Raw genomic sequence first — 15,387 nt, 5'->3', positions numbered from 1 at the left:
AATGTCACTGCCACTACATTGCACATATCTGTACATGTTGTTCATACTAGTGTTAATTTCGTCAGACGAGACGAGACTAAATATGTTTGTCAACGACCTTTTTTTTCATGACTAAGACGAGACGATGACGAGACTGCGCCAATGTCCAAAAACGCTGACTAAGACTAAATTAACATGCATTATTGTTGACGAAAAAAGACGAGACTAAAATGTTTTGCATAAAATAAAAACTAAGATAAAATCTCTCTTCATTTTTGTCTACAATCGCCTCTACTTTTTCATCATGATATAGAATATTCAGCTGTTACCGAGACCCGGTGCTACGGCACCGACAGGTGCCCTAACGACCGTTATCTACCGGACCGAATAGCAACGCAGATTTTGGTGCCACTTAAATGCCTGCGCTTCTCTCTGATGCTCCTAAACGCTGCACGGGACGCTAATTAACACTACGCTTGGCAGCAGGTAACGTTAGCCTACCGTTAGCTAGCTGACAGCTAAATGGTATAAAAGTTTGTCTCTATTTCACTGTGTAGGATTCCAACACGAGACGTATGACAGTCTGCAGCTGCCGTTGTCTGAAAAACAACACATATGTTGCATTCACTTGAAATACGCCTCGCCAGTTTCGTGAGCACTGCATTTATTTTTTTGTAAAATATCCTTTTCCCCCTGCAGTGGTTGTGTTTGTCGTTTAACAGGAATTTACTGGTGAAATAAGGAAGAGGCTCAATATTTATATAACTTTATATAATTTATTTATTTTTATAACTATTTGACTGAAATGGTTATCAGAAAAAAAGTCTTTAAAAAAAGACTAAAATGTTTTGACTAAAACTTGACTAAAATGACGAGACTTTTAGTCGACTAAAACTTGACTAACAAAAATTTTTGGCACAAGACTAAGACTAAATTAAAAATAGGTGACAAAATTAACACTAGTTCATACATTGTTCATTGTTCATATTACATAGCCATATTTATTCTGCTCTTATATTTATTGTCCTGCCTATGCACCACCTGTCTATACTTGAATATCACATCGCACTTTTCTGCTTTTTTTTGCACTTCTGGTTGGACGCAAACTGCATTTCGTTGTCTTTGTACTTGTACACTGCACAATGACAATAAAGTTGAATCTAATCTAATCTAATTTAATATACCAGCTGAGGCAATTACTGCCTCAATCAGCTTATTGTCATAAGGCTGTGAGGATACACCGCTTACCAAGGTCAATTAACACAACTTGGTAGTTTATAATGAGTGTAGTTTACTCTCAATATTAATGCATTTATGCACAATTCATCAAAATAAAAGCTAACATGGCTCCAACAACATATGTGAAGAATATCAATACACACTACCGCTTATTGAAGGACAACAGTGCAATGTGGCTCCTAATATTGAGTTAACTCTCTGCATCTTAGCCATTCTTTCCCCAATCTTTTGTTCCCCTGGTCTCCTTGTGTAATAATGGTTGTATAACCTCAACCCTGTGATGCACAATCAATTTATATACATCATTCTTTTCAGGACAACCTATCAGGCTAGCAGGATATGTTTGCACCGGGGAAAGTCTACTAACGTTACATTAGTTAGGACACAAGGTTGTTGTGACAACCTGTTCATTAAAGTTAACTTGTTAATAGAAGCCGCTGTCAAATCAGTGCTGCTGATCGAGTCTGACAGGTCGCGATAGGCCGGCCTATCATTCCATCTATCATTTGATTTTGGGTAGTCTGGATCCACGGAAGTACTTTTCCTGGATAAAATATGACATCCTGCATTTGGATGTCTGCTCTCTGTGTGTTGCCGTTCTCAAACTCTGTTCTCTTCAGGAAACTATAACAACGTTTGAACTAGCAAGCTACCAATGAAAAGTTCTGAAGAAAATTTGGATCGTTCAACAAGGCAGGCCTGCCTGTTTTTTTTCAGGGAACGATTGTAAAGATTTACTAAGAATATGTTTAGGGCGTTTCCTCTCTAACTGGGACGTTTTGGGACTGATTGGTGGGATTGCTGTGGACGAAGTACACACAGAGATACACTGGTAAGAGCCAATGAGGTTTAACCAACTAATTTAAATAGCTCACGTTACTGTGTTGTGTCAACAGTTAATTTCATTTAATATTGGATGTTCCACCAAAACAAGTTCCTTCCCGAGACTATTTAGCAGAGCCACCGTCACTGCGTCTGGAGCTTAGCGCCACCCAAGACCATTGGGATTGGTTTAAAGAAATGCAAACAACCCAGAGAGTTTTTGTCTCCTATCGCAGACATGGTTTCTCTCGAAGGTAGCGCATTTACCAGGTACATTCGCAACCCGTTCTCATTCCAAACTAGTAAATAAGGACGTTTGGACAGTGGCCTTCAGCGTCTGATGCGACGAAAAAGGCACCCTTCGGCGTATTTGTGTAACATACTGTGGAGAGCCGCAGTTGGATGAGATTTAGCGAGTAGTATGTAAGGGGAAATTTCTGCGTAAGGAGGGTGGTTGGGTAAAACACAGGACTTTCACTCAGGAGACCCGGGTTCGCATCCTGCGTGTGACGTTTTGTTTCCCCGTCGCCGTCGTGTGTTTATCGGCTTTTGAGGTGTCCTTTCCCCGTTGTTTTTTCTCCTAAACCCAACCTCCACGATTCCGTTATTGTCGCACTTCACCCGCGGCCGTCTCCCGGCGTGTGAGGCGTCCTCCCCCGCTTGCTGGAGTCGCTTTATACAGTCGATTTTTTCTTTCCTAACGCGTGTCACAGAACCGTACGCAATAGTGCCGACCAAGCACGTTTACGTGAGACGGCAATAGTGGCGACCAAGCGCATTTACATGAAACGCTAAAGGAGACTATTAACGTCAATAAGAACGAGAAAGGCTCCTGACCAAACGTCCTTATTTTACGAGTTGGGTGTGAGAATGTGTTGACCTTTGTAAGTCTGTCATCGGAAAATGTTTTTCACTCATAACAACTGAATCGTTGACATGCAAAGAAACAATATGCAAAATCCACTGTAAAAACAAAACAATATATATAGTACAACTGAAATATGTGGTAAACTAGAAGTCAAACCCCACATAAAATGTACTTTGTTTGATGCACTTTTCCTTGGCCCCTGATTGGCTGCTTGCAGCTACATTTTGGTTTCTAACCTGTGATTGGTTGGCTCTCTGTGCCTTCTTTCCAAAAACTGGCTAGATAACAGATGACATGTGTTTAAGGGGAGGGGACTACACAGACTTTATAATATATAAAAATGAAATGACAAACTATTCAGCAACAAGACATCACCAGCAACAAGACATCAGATCAACTGCTGTAAAAAGACAAAGATGTCGGGCACTCTTTCTAGTAAGTTTATTTCATTTACAGAACTCTTACTCAGTGTAGTGTTTGATAAACCAGCATAGAAACAACTTATTCTCTTATTATTACTGTTATCAACCAGATCTCAATCAAAACATTATAGCCTCCATGCTTTATTTTACTAACTCTTCATGTTGTATTAACTTTGTTGTATTAACTTTATGCTGTATTAACTTTATGTTGTACAAACTTTATGCTGTATTAACTTTGTTATATTAAGTTTATGTTTCTGTAGTTTTACAGTCTTTACAGACTTTGTTTCTTGTATGACACATTCACATTTTGCAGTATTTTATTTACCATTGTTGCATTGTGTTGTATTACATTTTTAAAACATTTGTTGACATTTTTATTTGACTCAATTATTTTACATATATATCAACTCTTGCTCAAAGATTCATCTCACAAAATATATAACAATATATATAAATATGTTTTTTGTTTACTTTGATTAATCTTTTCAGGCAAGTGTGCATTGACAATGAAAAATAACTTTGCTAAATCATCACTTAATTTAATCATTCCTAATTTAAACATTGCCATTTATCAGCTTTCGTTTCTTAACAACACGTTTTTGATGACTTCATTAATTATCCCTGAGTGGATTTACTTGATGATTCAGTACGGAAGCCGAGAACGACTGTGCTCGCAATTAATTTTCCCGCTTTCTAGAATTCATGAGTTAATTATTTCGTTTTAAAATAACAAAGCATTGTTATCTCGAGATTACAAGATAATTAAGTTATCATGAGAAAATAAAAGATTGTTTCCTCTTAGTGCTTATAATGTTAATCAGAGATCAGAAGTTTGAACGGCCCAGATCAAGGTGACAAGATTTTTGAAGTTAGCGGAAGGATACACGTGTTACCAAGTCTGGTTTTCAAAATAAGGTGTTAACAAAGGGTATATACAGTGCTAAGCATTAGTGAATACACCCATGCTAAAGTTGACTAAAAAGAGGAATAAAAAATTATCTTTTGGAAATTGATCTTAATGCCTAAATTAAGAAAAACTAGGAAAAATCAAACCTATAAGGACAACATTTTTCTTTGTGAATGAATAATTTATCGTAAATAAATAAATGTTCTTTTTAAATAAATGTTTGATTTGCATTGAGAGATGATCTTATGGAAATTACCCCATGCCAATCTCTAGGTATGGTGAAGGGTATGTGATGATGTGGGGGGGCTATTTTAATTCCAAAGGCCAAGGGAACTTTATCAGGATGCATAGTGTCCTGGATCCATGAAATAACTGGCCTTTAAAAATAAACATCTGCCTGCCTCTATGGGAATTTAACATAGGGGTGTACTGACTTATGCCCCCTGTATTTTAAGGAAGAACTTTTATTTATTTACGATACATTATTCATTCACAAAGAAAATTGGTGTCCTTAAAGGTTGGATTTTTCCAAATTTGTTTTAATTAAGGCATTAAGATTTCCAAAAGATGATTTTTTATTCCTCTTTTTAGTCAACTTTAGCATGGGTGTATTCACTTATGCTTAGCACTGTATATATCAAATACAGGGAAATAGAATGTTTCGGGACACATGCTGAAAGAAAGTACTACTCTCAGTTGGATGGATGAAAAAATATAAATTGAGACACAAACATGTACTGTTCTTGGATCTTTACCAAAAGTGTGTTTAGCTGAGGGTTTATCCTCTGGTCAGTGGCCATTTTATGTTATGTTATGTTATGCCGGCTACATTGCACGTGTAACATATGCGGAGCAGATGTTCCAGCACTACGCTTCCACTGTAATGAATTAAACTGGTGACACCGGACAGAGAGCAGCGTAGTGGTGCATAACCTCCGCGGAGATCTGCTCTACAAGCGTAGAAACAAGACAGTCTTCCATTTATATATTTTTCACACAGAAATAGATCATGAAGTGTCTTGTCTTTTAAATTTAACTACCGATATACAGGAAAGAACGAATGAGCTCATTAGCAGAGACAGTTTGTTTTTATTTCTTGTTTCCGTCTCCTGCGTCATTTGATAACAGTAGATTTCACAGCGCTGTGCCGGCTCCAAAAACTGAACAATAATCCCAAAGGGAAAGCTTTCCGTCTCGCTGTGACTCTCACAATCCTACACGGTGTGGCGCTGCAGGTGTAGCTAGTTAACAGATACATTATGCGGCACATAGGCTCTGCAAACGGTCCTCATACGCGTTCAATGTAGCCAAAATGTAAGAACCAGCTTTAGGTAACAGTTGATAATCTAAAATTTGGAACAGTTTTAGTACACAACACTGAGTTGAAAACAGCCAGTGGCAGTCGACTAGCTGTGGGTCCAGGTACACGTTTTTAACATTTATCCATAAAATCCAATAAAGTGTGAAGTGCTGAAATATTTCTGCATTAAAGCCCTCTCAGGTCTGTTAGATTGTGACAGAACTTTTTATGGTTTGAAACAATCAAAAGAAGTCTTTAAATATTAATGACTGTTTCAATTCTCCAACAGAGCCGAATGAGCCAAAACTGTCGATTATGCTCGTTGGATTGACTGGAGTTGGGAAGACTTCAGTCATGAACACCCTTCTGGGAAGAGAGAACCCAAAACATGTACTTAGTGCTTCCTCACAGACAACAGAGTGCAAGATGGAGACAGTACAGCGTGGTGACCAAGAACTGGTTATTATCGATACTCCGGGTGTGCTGAACACAGAGAAAAAAGAAGAAGAGCTGAAGAAAGACATCGCAGAAATCATCGCAGGTGCTGCTCTTGATGGGGGTCCTCATGTGTTCCTGTTGGTGATGCAGGCGAAGGTTTTTTCAGAGAAAGATAAAGAAGCAGTGGAAATCATTCAGAAGATCTTTGGTGATGGGTTCGAAGATTACACGTTGGTCTTGTTCACCCACAGAGGTAAACTTGTACCTACGCACAAAGATTTGGAGAAATTTGAATTCCTTAAGAAGTTCATTCATGGAGATGATTCTTTTCATTCTTTTGAAAATAATGAATGTGAGAATGTAAAGGGTGAAGAAAAAGAAAAGCAAGTGTCTGATCTAGTGGAGAAGATCAACAAAATGGTTGAAAACAACAAGAAGCGAAACGCACCGCGTTACACCAGTGAGATGTTGAAAGAGGCGCAGGAAACCCTAAAGAAAATGGAGAAGGAAATGGAGAAGTCAGAACCTAATGGCACAAAGAAAATGGTTCAGATGATTGTTGATGGGTTGGTGGGTGAGCCATTGGGAGGTTTTGTGAACAACATTGTTGAATCTGCCATAGAAAAAGTTGCTAAATGTGCCTAAAAATAAGCAGAAGATTCACCAGAATTTGAAAAGTTATGTATATGGTGAAAAACATGAAATTGGCTTTGTCTACGTATAAAGTGTATGGTGAATTGATATTTTTTGCATGCGTGTACATCCTTATGTGTAAAATGACAATGTTGAACATTTGAGAATTGAGGTTTGAATGGAGGACTTCTGATGCATGTCATCTGCCCACTCTTTCTCCCTATGTGTCCTTTCTTTACGCTCTGCTGTTTATATGATTCAATAAAGTAAAATGCAATGATGAATGCATGAAATTATGCAGCAGTAATTGAATATTAACAGACATTACATTCCTGTACTCTTTTTAAAGACAAATATTAAGGTGTGGGGTTTTAAATCATTGGTGTCAATATTCATTTTCTTCATCAGCAAATAAAATCTGAGTCAAACTAAACTCTACAGTATTTGTGTCTTTTCTTTCCTGGTAACATAAGTTCAGCCCAAGTAAAGACATGTTACCATGGTGAATAAAAAGAAAAGCCTTGGGTAAATACACAAGGTAGTAAGTGTAACATTTGTAATTTGGAAATTGTTTTAATGGATAAATGTTCAGAATTTCAATGCATGATGTCTACCAGCTTAGCCTGCTACTAAGCTGTAATGTAATGTGACTATGGTGGAAAGGAATTAACAAAAAGATAAAATACTTGTAGAATACTTGTTGAATAGACTGCTGCCTGCATTCACATCTATGTGAAACTCTCTGGTAGTGAAAATAGAATTACGTTGTTTTCTCGTTGACATTGCCTGTGCCTTGTCCAGACAACAGAGTTCACTTATTTACAGATTCACATGACAACAGATCGTCACATAGGTCACAAGTGAGCTTGTTATCCAGCAGCTAGTCTGCCAGCTACCTCTGTCCCGAGTGTAACTGCTCACTCAGAGTAACATTAATAAAAGTGCCTTGCTTTGCTCATCAGGGCAGAGAAACCACCGTTGTGGCTACTTGTCTAAGAGCAAGTGTAACGTCAACAGCACCGCGACCGCTTTCGGCTCGCCATTAATATCACATTGCAGCAAACGCTGTCTGTGTGAAGTTTAAAAAACTGTAACTACACTTGAAACCAACCATGACTCTCTGTGACTTCAACAAGACTGCAGACAGTTTACTCCGTCTGCACCTCTGTGTGTGTGTGTGTGTGTGTGTGTGTGTGTGTGTGTGTGTGTGTGTGTGTGTGTCTCGGTCGGAGCTCTGCTCTATGTCAATATGCAGAGAGGACAGATAACCTTGCGCTTATGCGCTCAGATGCTTTCGGAAGCAACATTTTTTTCGATACCATAAAAGTATCGACGTTCGGTACCCAGCCCTAGTCCAGCCAGATTTCATTTAGCAGCAATCAATCATTTGAATTCTTCACATGACATTGCACAAGGTAAAAACTCCGGTGTAATGCAATCAAGTCAGCTCCTTTAATTTGCGCATTATGTAAGGGATAATGCCCGACGAAGTGTCCATGATCAGGAAGTAATGGAGACTAAATAGAGACTGGACCTCCCTTAACCTCCCTACATCAATGCCCTCTTCATCACCTAGATGCATTTGGGCCTAAAATATCAGTAGCACTGGCTGACAGTGTTGGCAGCTCCGAAACTACACTGCAAGGGTATTTTTACAAGTAATTTTGCCCGTTGCTTAACATGAGATTAGCTTTCTCTCAATATGTGAACACTTTAAGGCCCCTTATGTGCTAAATAAATCTGAATAACCTTTATCAATTATGTGGATGCAAGCCTGGCATGTAATGTGTCTTAATGTTTCTAATTCTTTCACTCTCTCTCTTTGTTTCTAACACTGTAGACGAGTCATGCCGATCTTACACCATACATTTTGATTACCCTAGCTATACTAAACAGCTTATGGTAGCTTTTTCCTCTATCTACCACTTGAGACACACTACACAACTTTTTTTTTCTGTCCCTGCTGTATCTTTCACAATAGCTAAGAAACCCTTTAGGTTTATATCCCCCTCAGATTGAAATAATCTACCTGTAAATATTCGGTCCATTCTATCTCTCCACTCCTTTAAAAATGCCCTGTTTTCCTATTACCGTTCCAACTGCACCTGTCCTTAATCCTCTACAACACAATAACACCTCTTCTAATATTAAGAGTAATATCCAGTTTCATTCTTGCTTTGCCTCAAACTTGATTATGACTGACTGATTCTGTTTTTTTGTCTTTTTGTTTTGTTAACTGTAATTATGATTGTATTGTATATTCATTTATTCTTAAGGACCCCCTCGAAAACGAGATGCTGCATCTCAAGGGGTTACTCCTAATAAAGAAATTTTCATCACAACACCAACCGACTTTTCAAGCGATTCCACTGTCGCAGACTAATTTCCAAAATCATAATAAAATAATGAGAGTCTTGCTAGCATTGGAGTGCGTTCCCATTGTCTCAATTGTTTAGTGTAAAGGGTTTGATATTATCAAAAGCTGTAAGTCTCGGTAGTGAAGTTAAATCATGTAAACATTGTCAACAACCAATGCATGTGCTCCCTGCAGCACCAAACAGGAAGCAGCAAACAGCTAGAGCTCCGGGTACCATTCATCTGCATGTACAGCAGAATGGGCAAACTTTCCCTTAAGTTACCAGCTAATGTTAGCGGTAGCTAGGTAGCTTGGTTAAATCTTTCAAAACAAATCTAGTTGTTGTCTTACAATGTGTGACCCTGAAGATCCCCAGTCTTTACATCTTATGACAGTCTTTAACGTTAGTAAGTGAGATGATTGCCTTTAGATGTGAGATTGTGTCAGACAGTCTGTTCAGAGTCTTCTAGTGAGCAGTATGGTAGCTTGTGATGTGGCAAACTGCATCAGTTGAGACAAAAGTCTGTGTGCAGGCAACATGGCATCATGACTTTGTGTAAACACACACGCCACTTTCCTAAAGCCAAATGGCGTGTTATCTGTATGCATTTTCAGCTATCCACGTGTATGTCTACGCTGTATACAGCAGTTGTAAACATACCTACCACGTGGCGTCGCCACGTTGCGTGTTATCCCGAGAACGTGACGTACTATCGTGAGAACAACGTCACACATGTAAAAAAAAAAGAAAAAAAAAGGTTGGCTTCAGGAAAAGAACACTGGGAAAGGCTTTAGTAACACAAAAATGCGACAATAACACCGAAAATAACGACAAAAAACACGCTTAGGAAAACAACAAATGGTTGGGTTTAGGAAAGAAATATTGGGGAAGGCTTAACATTTTTTTTAAAAAGGCTGAAAATCACCACTCGCGGGACACGAACCTGGCTCTCCTGGGTGAAAGTCCTGTGTTTTACCCACCCCCCACCAAATGGAGTTCACAGTAATTTCAGATTCCAGGTTGTGGAGAAAAATAAACAATAGCCACCTATTCTCAAGAAAGCTGGCACAGTGGTGAGATAATTCAGCCCGGTCTCATGGCAGTACGTTATATGGTCACGTATCTGTTGAATCGTGGTCACGGGGACGTTTTTATCGTTTAATTCGTGGTGGCCAGGACGAAATGTAAAGTAATGTATTTAAATGGGAAGCATATGTCATGGTCACAGCATGTCTGCCATAGCGAGTAGTATTAAATGCCAAAAATCCGCGTAAGAAGGTTGGTTGGGGTGGTGGATGGGTCAAACAATTCTAGACTTTCACGCCAGAGACCTGGGATCGCGTGTGGCGTTTTGTTTCCCCGTTATTGTCGTGCTTTCGCTGCGGCCGTCTCCTGGCATGTGAGTCAAGCAATAAACATCACATTTATTTGGCTTTTTCCTTGAAATGTGACAAAACGTTTAATAATCAAAATAAGTGATCGGTTAGTCAACTAATTGTTGCAGCTCGACAAGAAATCATTCAATATGAATATGTTTTGAACAACATGAATAGGTTGATTGCCAACCGGCACCGTCAGACACCGCCTACCAATAGCCTGGGTCTGTCCGAGGTTTCTCCCTAAAAGGGCGGTTTTCTTCGCCACTAAATGCTTGTTCTTGGGGGAATTACTAGAATTGTTGGGTCTTTGTATATTATAGTGTGGTCTAGACCTACTCTGTAAAGTGTCTTGAGATAACTCATCATCATCATAACTGTTATGATTTGATACTATAAATAAAATGTAATTGAAAAATTGCCGCACAGTGGCCGTTTTAAACATGTGACCATAACACGTGACAACGGTGACAGCTTTAATCACGTGGCCGTAACAAAACTGACGCAGTTTTAAACACGTAGTTAACAATGTGAAACAAAACTAGTTAAAGCGTAACTATCGCCAAAATGCAACCTTGGGTGTTTTTGTAAAGCGTAAAGCTGGGGTCTGGGGAGTCTGCTCTGTATTTTCTCTGGCATAGTTCAAATGACTCTGTACACAATTGGTCCTTCAACCAATCAGACCAATAATCTGGGTGACGTAGCAGCGACAGGGGCATCAATGGGTTGCTGCACTTCGGGGGAAGGCTTGTTGAATGTAAACAAGAAGCTGCTTGCCGTTGCTTCTCTATCGTCATCATGTTAAACCCACCAATAGCGTGCAAGGTGGATAAGCCAGTTTCTGGTTGGTTCCCGCAAAATTGGGAACTGAAGCAGGAGAATTAAACGTGCAGGTTTCCAGACCGAGCTGCAGGGCGAAATCAAATCACCGGCAGAGTGGGCAGGGTTTACCCAGTCTAGGCACTACTATGATCGCATCAAAATCGCTATTTTTAAAACACTAAGAAGGCTTGACACAACGTGAAACTTTGTTCCAAGTATCACCAGGGGCTCTACACATGAACTCCAGCATTGAGAAAAATGTTTTGACTCTTTTTGACTGGCGAGATAGCAGCGACCGGAAAAACCAACAGCTACAGTGAGTTGTTAAAACCTTTCTTTTTAGTAAACTTAGAGTTCATGTGTAGAGCCCCCGGTGATACTTGGAGCAAAGTTTCATGTTGTGTCGAGCCTTCTTAGTGTTTTAAAAATAGCGATTTTGATGCGATCGTGGTAGTGTCCCAATATCGCTTGGTAACATAGACCAAACAGCTAATTTATTGCTCACCACTTGAACGGGGGCTTATTACTTGAAAGAGGAATTTTTTACTGTGTCGTCTCAGTTAAACTATTAGGCCTTGGAAATACTGTGACTTGCTAAATTAGGCAAATAGCTAGTAGAACATAACATTTCATCATAATTTCAGTAAATCAAACAGCTGCAAGACCCAGTGAAATGTTATATACAGCTAGCAAATTAACGTTAGCTAGCATCGCTAACGACATTGGCTAACTCAACTTCGGCAGGCTATCCTAGGCCTTTTTTTCTACAATTTCACTTTCTACCCGGCAGAGGCTGATTTACCAAGGGATCCTGTAAAAGGTTGTTGGGAATCGGTAGGGTACAGATCCAATTATTTGCAAATGATCAAAGATGTTTTATCAATATTAATAAAGTTATGAATATTGGTTATTAATAACTTTATCAAATCGATAAACAATCAAAACAGGGCACCACCCTGGAATCTCAGGGGCGAATTTAGGTGGTGTTACCTTTTAAATACAGATATTAATTAATTTGGTTAATTTAACGAAGGGTGAGTCTGAGCACAGACTGTTTTCAACCAGCTTGTTATTACAATAGGTACACAAATAATCACAGACAACTGCTATTTACAGTATAATAGAATTTATTAACTTCAAAATCATCAATGGCCAGTCAATAATCCTTCAATCAATTAAAACCAATATACTCTTTTTTAACTACAACAAAAAGCAGAAAACAAACCAGCATGTGGGAGACACTCTGTGTGTGTGTGTGTGTGTGTGTGTGTGTGTGTGTGTGTGTGTGTGTGTGTGTGTGTGTTGTGCGTGAAAGAGGAAGGGTTGATGAGGTGTAGTCTAGCCAAAGACTACAAAAATGGCTACTCCTGTGAGCTACACAAAACTATGTAACCCCAAAATGGCAGTAGTGGTAGGCTAGGCCCAAGATTAGCCATTAGCTTGTTCAGGCTAGGCTATGTGCTACAGACAATAGGCTAGTTGGTAGCCGGTTAGTTTATCTGTGAATGACTGAGGCAGTTAGCAAGACTAGCTGCTAAAGCTAACGTGTCTGCAGCTTTGTGGCGGCGCCACACGTGGCTAGGGGCTAGCTGTTAGCTAGGGTGAAACACGTGCAGACAAAAGAACATTACAGAGCGCAGTTGTGAAGCTGAGCTATCCCAGATAGCAGCTGACTCTGGGCCGGATCCGCCTCCAAACCGGCAGATCCGTGTAACAGTCACGCCCGTTTTACTGCCCGTTCCAGATACGGACCGCATGTAGTCTGTGTAATCAAGAGTAGGCGCGAGCATCCATCAGTCGGCGGAATCATAATAGTTCTGGCCTGGACTCGTCGGAACGAGCGTGCGAATTGTTTCTTTTTTTTTCTTTTTTTTTTTAACCGGTTCATACCAGACCAGAAGTCAGTCGGTGGAATCGTAGTTGTTCTAGCCCGGGGCATTCGGAACGAGCGCGCGAACTGTTGGTCTTTCTTTGGAACAATTCGGACTGCAAGCGTTGTGGAAGAGTTTAACGGTAAGTTGAATGATGTCAAACAATCAAACAGTTTAGTGTGCTTGTTTGTAATGCTTGTTAACATCATTTCGGAATGTTTTGACCGGGTTTTAACTTCTTACAATGGCTAACGTTAATTGAAGAGGCATTGGCTAACGTACGCTTTTTAGCTGGGTTAGCTAAACTAACTGAATGAACTGATAAGCTAGCTAGCATTAATAAACTTTGTGTGTAGCTAGCATAAAACATTAATGCTGTTTAACGTTGGTTAACTTACAATGATGTTGTACGTTAGTTTTGAGGTGCCTGGTCAAAACTGACTGATGGATGCTCACGCCTACTCCTGATTGTACACAGACTAATGTTACATGCAGAACTGTATCTGCGTCGATTAGTGCGTCTTTCTGCAACACTTTTAAATGCTTCCACATTGCCGACATGTCAACGTAATTGTTGTTGTCTTTTGACGCATTATGCATAGCTGTCAACATTGAACATTGAAAATAAGGGAGATTTCCCAGAATCCATCCCCAGAATAAGGGATTTTTTTTTTTTTTTTTACACGATTCTTACCCACAAACTTTTAAAAAAAGCACTAATCATTAACAGTCTAAAGAGTTTATAACTACACAATATATATTAAAGAATTACAGACCAATGGATATGTTTAAAGTGCTTTATTTATGAACAAAGTAAACATTACTTACACATTTTCATTTGCTACAACGTGTTTTAGCTTAATGTTGGGAGACAGAGTGAGAAAAAAACTCAAAGAATTGGTGGTTAATTCGGTGATTTTGGCCGTCGGCGTCCTGATCCATCATCACACATCACACTCATCTACTCTACTCTCCTTGATCATTCAAATTCACTTCCCGCTACTTTTTCCCTCTTCCTCGCGCCTGCGCCACTGCGACTGTCTTCTTCTTCTTCTTCTTCGATAGTAGCCTAAGCTACTGTCTGTATACTGCCACCTGCTTTACTGGAGGTCTAGCAACCCAAGTGCAAGCCACTTCACATTAGGGCTGGGTATCGATTCAGATGTTGCAATTTGATTCGATTTCGATTCACAAGCTCTCAATTCGATTCGATTTCGATTCTCGATTCGATTTTCGATTTCGAATCTAAATTCGATTTGCCTTAAAGATGCAAGAAACTCGCATGCTAAGCAAAACATGGTATGGTAACAATGTAGGGCCAGGTGGTATATCGATTTTAATTAAATCGATTTTATTTTAAAACAAGATATTCAATGAGAAAATGTTGTTTGTATTGATAGAGTTTAATGTTGTAACCCATTTTTTCAAAGCTAAACTGTTGTTTACTGTACTGTTTGTTTCATGATTTAGTAAACCGACATACAATTTGCGCAATTGTCTCTGTTGATCTGAAATGCTTTTATGTATTGTCAGATTTCGGCTCTAGGTGCTGTAGGAGGACAGAACTCCAAAAGAGTAACTTGGAATATACTTTCAAGGATTTTCTCAAACACAGTGGCCAAACAGATTAATTGGAATGGAGTAAACGGGAAAAGAGGTTTTAAAGAAATGCTGACACAAACTCTGTTGATCAGTAAGTATTTTAGTATACGTATTGTAGTATATGTGGAGGTGAATAGTAGATGAGAACAATTAAAAAAAATATATATATATATATTTAAATATAATATTTTTAGATATTTAGATACGGTGGTGCAGTGGTTAGCACGTTTGCCTCACAGCAAGAAGGTTGCAGGTTCAAACCCTGGTTACCCCGGCCTTTCTGTGTGGAGTTTGCATGTTCTCCCCGTGTCTGTGTAGGTTCTCTCCAGGTACTCCGGCTTCCTCCCACTGTTCAAAGGCATGCAGGCTATGTTAATTGGTGTGTGTGGTTGTTCGTCTATGTGTGGCCCTGCCATGGACTGGCAACCTGTCCAGGGTGTACCCCCGCGACCCTGTACGCAGTTAAAGTGGTTGACGATGGATGGATTTTTAGATATAAGGGATGCAACTTTAAAGCCTAAAAATAAAAATAAAAAAATACTTTGATAGCGGTGCTGAAATAGATCGCAGTCATGACAGCACCGGTTACTCACATAATCACGTAATGCTTTACTTGGAGTTGAATTGAGAGCTTTTACTTTGAAAATTTCTGAACGACATTAAAAAGAGTCTGTAGCCTGCTTGACACACCTCTGAAAGAGCTGTCAGAAAACGTGATTCCCCTAAATGTCCTCTGCCTGGAGATACT

General features: G+C 39.4%; 1 protein-coding gene across 1 annotated transcript; it reads left to right on the top strand.

Annotated features, from left to right (window-relative positions):
• Positions 1-3,279: 3,279 nt before the first annotated feature.
• LOC120574919 (GTPase IMAP family member 4-like) lies at positions 3,280-7,044 on the top strand. Its single transcript, XM_039825437.1, has 2 exons — positions 3,280-3,343; positions 5,830-7,044. The coding sequence occupies exons 1-2, from the start codon at positions 3,325-3,327 to the stop codon at positions 6,621-6,623; spliced, it is 813 nt and encodes a 270-aa protein (XP_039681371.1). The 5' UTR covers positions 3,280-3,324; the 3' UTR covers positions 6,624-7,044.
• The last annotated feature ends 8,343 nt before the right edge of the window (positions 7,045-15,387 follow it).

Source organism: Perca fluviatilis, chromosome 15 (genome assembly GCF_010015445.1).
Source record: "Perca fluviatilis chromosome 15, GENO_Pfluv_1.0, whole genome shotgun sequence".
Lineage (NCBI taxonomy): Eukaryota > Metazoa > Chordata > Actinopteri > Perciformes > Percidae > Perca > Perca fluviatilis.
This window is presented reverse-complemented; position numbering and strand designations above follow the sequence as displayed.